Source organism: Propithecus coquereli, unplaced genomic scaffold (assembly GCF_000956105.1).
Source record: "Propithecus coquereli isolate 6110/MARCELLA unplaced genomic scaffold, Pcoq_1.0 Scaffold203, whole genome shotgun sequence".
Classification (NCBI taxonomy): Eukaryota; Metazoa; Chordata; class Mammalia; order Primates; family Indriidae; genus Propithecus; species Propithecus coquereli.
The window spans coordinates 2013531-2015319 of NW_012145301.1; the positions used below are offsets into that span (position 1 = coordinate 2013531).

Below are 1789 nucleotides of genomic sequence, written 5' to 3' on the forward strand. Positions count from 1 at the left end.
TTGTGGGTGTTTGATAATTTATTAAGTTTTTCCCTATTACTGAAACTTTTCAGTTTTTTTCTGTATTTTCATTATTGTAATGTGCAGTGAACATCATTTTATATAAATCTTAATAAGGACATCTTTAAATTGTTTCCTAGTGGTGCAGTCCTAGAAGTAAACTTACCAGATCAAAGGTTACAGATATTTTTAAGGTTCTTGAAATATTTTTCCAGAGTGCTTCCCAGAATGATTGTACCAATTTGGAGCCCCACTGGCAGTACCTGAGACTGTCTCTTTCCCTGCAGCCACTAAAGTTTGGGAACTATGTGTATTTTAAAGCTTGACAGTTTTATAGGTCAAAAATTATCATATTGTATCTTTCATAACTTTATCAGCAATGAATAAATGAATTAGAGTCTGTCTCTATTCTTATGCAAGAACCAACTTAATTTTTAAAGATTAATATCTGGTAGGGATAGTCTCCTATCATTATTCCTCACTTATTAAAATTTACTCACCCTTCCTGACAAATCAACTTTGCAATCAATTTGTCAAATTAAAAAAAAAAAGTATTACATCAGACTTTGTAGAATTGAATCCATTAAAAATGTGGGAAAAACTGAGATCTTCACAATATTTGCTTTTCCCATCAAAGAACATTTTTTGCCTCTATTTTCATATCTCCTTTTTAGGATTTTTTGTAGTTTTCCTGATCCAGAACCTGTACATTTATAATTAATTGTATCCTTCATTAATCGCTCTATTCCCTAAATTTTTGCAGTACTTATATTCAGAGTTGTAGGCCACAGCCCTTGATTATATGCTGTGCTGCCTTGTTCCCTAATTACTTGTATTTTCATCTTGTTTTCAACAACTTCTTAGTTGTTCTCCTTCTAAGAGGAGGAGCTATTAAATAGAACTTTGATCCTTTCTGAGCTCTGCACAGTTCCTAGCAGAGCGGAGCACTCAGCCCACCCGGGCTGACTGTTGCTGCCAGACAAGGAGAGCATGGCTGGAGCTGTGGCCCCCACTTCTGCTTTGTCTTCCTGAAACTTAGCTTGTTGTACTGGAGTATTCTTTTTGGAAAGTGGATTGTGAGGAATAACTCAGATTGGGAGCTTCTTGATAGGGTCTGTCCCCCTCTCTGTGCATCTTGGTGTTCAATGACGTGTTGTTGTGTTTACAGGCAAACTGGCATAGAACACACGTCTTCCCCGCCAGCTCCAACCTCACGCAGCAGGTTACCCCCAATAGGCTCAGACACCGGGGAGCAGAACACGGCAGTTCCTGGATCCCGCCCTGTTTCTGTAAGACAGATTCCATTATACTTAAGTGCACCATTTAGACAGTCTGTTGGAAAACAACAGAGCAAAAATAATCTTGACACTTCCAAGCAAAATCAGTAACATAAGAGAATAATCTGATTAGCTGTTTTCAAAATGTCTCCATAATCTGCTTGCAGAAAGTAAATGCCTTGTGAGAATTTATAGAGGGTGAAAGCGTTCCTTCACCATTTTGGGAAATAAAAACACGGCATGAACTAAATCAGAAAGTCCAGGTGTCAAAGAAATATCTGATACTCAGGATGGTATAGGGAAGAAAAGAGCATGAGGTTAGGTCAGGGCGGGAGACAGGCAGGTCCGTGTTTGGGTCCTGCCACTCAAATTTTCTATATGACTTGGTACAAGTCACTGTAATCTCCCTGAGCCTTAGGGAGGCTCCCCTATAAAAGGGGAATAATGATTCCTACCCCCCAAAAATTTGTATAAGGATTAAACGAACTCTTATATGTTACATAATGCCTGGC

The 1789-nt window shown here is 38.5% G+C and overlaps 1 protein-coding gene across 1 annotated transcript in view; it reads left to right on the forward strand.

Annotated features, from left to right (window-relative positions):
• Window positions 1-1789, forward strand: part of FAM149A (family with sequence similarity 149, member A) — a gene marked incomplete at its 5' end in the record, with an annotated part of 50843 nt that overhangs the window by 33567 nt on the left and 15487 nt on the right. Inside the window, one exon of the mRNA XM_012643991.1 lies at window positions 1169-1289. Within this exon, the coding sequence (XP_012499445.1) occupies window positions 1169-1289 (121 nt within the window). The remainder of the gene's footprint in view (window positions 1-1168; window positions 1290-1789) is intronic.